General features: G+C 36.4%; 1 protein-coding gene across 1 annotated transcript in view; it reads left to right on the top strand.

Annotated features, from left to right (window-relative positions):
• Positions 1–698: 698 nt before the first annotated feature.
• Positions 699–1,583, top strand: part of LOC107710206 (coxsackievirus and adenovirus receptor homolog) — a 9,786-nt gene continuing 8,901 nt past the window's right edge. Inside the window, exon 1 of the mRNA XM_016514946.1 lies at positions 699–779. Coding sequence (XP_016370432.1) covers positions 734–779 — 46 coding nt within the window. The 5' untranslated portion in view covers positions 699–733. The remainder of the gene's footprint in view (positions 780–1,583) is intronic.

Genomic DNA, 1,583 nt, shown 5'->3' with positions numbered 1-1,583 from the left:
AGCGCAGTGCCCTTAAAGCACACTAAATCCACACTATCTCGAATACCGCTCCGGAGCGCTATTCGAGGCTTAGTGTATCCCATCATGCATCATGTTCTGGAAATAAATCGTGAGACTTTTTGCCGAGATCTCGCGAGAGGTCACGGAAACCTTTCCAATGCAAGTTAAATATTAATATAATAATTCGATATTACATATAATTTGGTAGAAAAACAGTGTTTTTACGTTTTATTGGTGCAAAGATGAGTAGTGGTGATATTTATTTTGTACAACATTTGCAACTGCTTTTTATCACTTAATTAGAAGCACCACAAATTAAAATTGTCATGTTATAGGGACTACTGAACAGAAATTTAGAAGTTGCTTTTAAAATGCAAATTATTTAAAATTAAAATAAAGCTATGTAAACACTTGCATTTTTACAACACTACAAGTGTGTCCCATCAGGTAATGAAAAGTTCTACACACACTTGTGGTCTTCATGCTCACTTGAACACTTGGGCCAAATACAGGAAATACGTCATATAAGTAGTCAAGTGATCAAGTGCAAAGACCGCAAGTGTGGGTATTTGGACAAGGCAACAGCCTAGGTTCACTTTGGGACACCGAGTATGACGTAACACTTCCTCTTTCGCAGAAGTCACGTGACTTGGGCAGTTTGCCACAAGCCCATCATAACTACCCTGAATCACTGCTGTCATTCACACTGGATGCGGCCAGACGTGACATCAGTATGAGGAACAATCCCTTCCTTTTTTGGCTTTTATTGTTCGCGGATGGTGAGTCACATTTATTTTTTTTAATGATTTTATTAATACTTTCGGTTTCAAAACCGAAAACAGAAATTGTGCATTTGCTGTTATCTTCTTATATAGTACTTATCTCCAATGTTTCTTAACATACAGACCTTTAATTTTATAAGTAGATATGATCAATCACATAGTGAATAATGACAAATAAATGCATCATGGTATTTTGGGGATAAATTGGTCGCGCGTGTGTGGTTTCTGTAGTAATCACTAGAGGGCGTTTTATTAATATTTTGCGCATCTCTCTATTTTACATGAACACTGACACACACAAAATCGTTAAAGCTATTGTTTTTTTTATTGTTTTTTTTAATTATTATTATTATTCAGGTGGAAATATAAAACACGCATTTGCTATAAACCACCATCAAACTCGTAATTATCACTGTTAGACTCAAAAGTAGAACTAGTGCTTGTGTTACAACCTGCTCTTCTAACAGTAGGTGGGTTGGGTTTGAATAATACATTTAACTTCTTCAGAATAATTCGGTCACCCTCAACCCCAGCCCTATTTCATTTAAAAAGATCTTTATTCATTAAGGTAAGCAGGAACATTTTAATCCAAACAGCAATTTAAAACCAATAAATACAAATACACATTTCAGTCTCACAGTTAGGTCAGTGTAGCCCATGTGAAATGCTGGTCATTCATAACATTCTTTCATCTGTCACAACATCCATTAACCAGGGGTGTGGACTCGAGTCACGAGACTCGACTCGGACTCGAGTCCCAAATTTGATGACTTGCGACTCGACTCGACATAATTAAAGAAG

This window comes from Sinocyclocheilus rhinocerous, unplaced genomic scaffold, assembly GCF_001515625.1.
Source record: "Sinocyclocheilus rhinocerous isolate Xijiao unplaced genomic scaffold, SAMN03320098_v1.1 scaffold7469, whole genome shotgun sequence".
Taxonomy (NCBI): Eukaryota; Metazoa; Chordata; class Actinopteri; order Cypriniformes; family Cyprinidae; genus Sinocyclocheilus; species Sinocyclocheilus rhinocerous.
The sequence above is the reverse complement of the archived record's forward strand: the minus strand, read 5'-3'. Positions and strand labels throughout refer to the sequence as shown.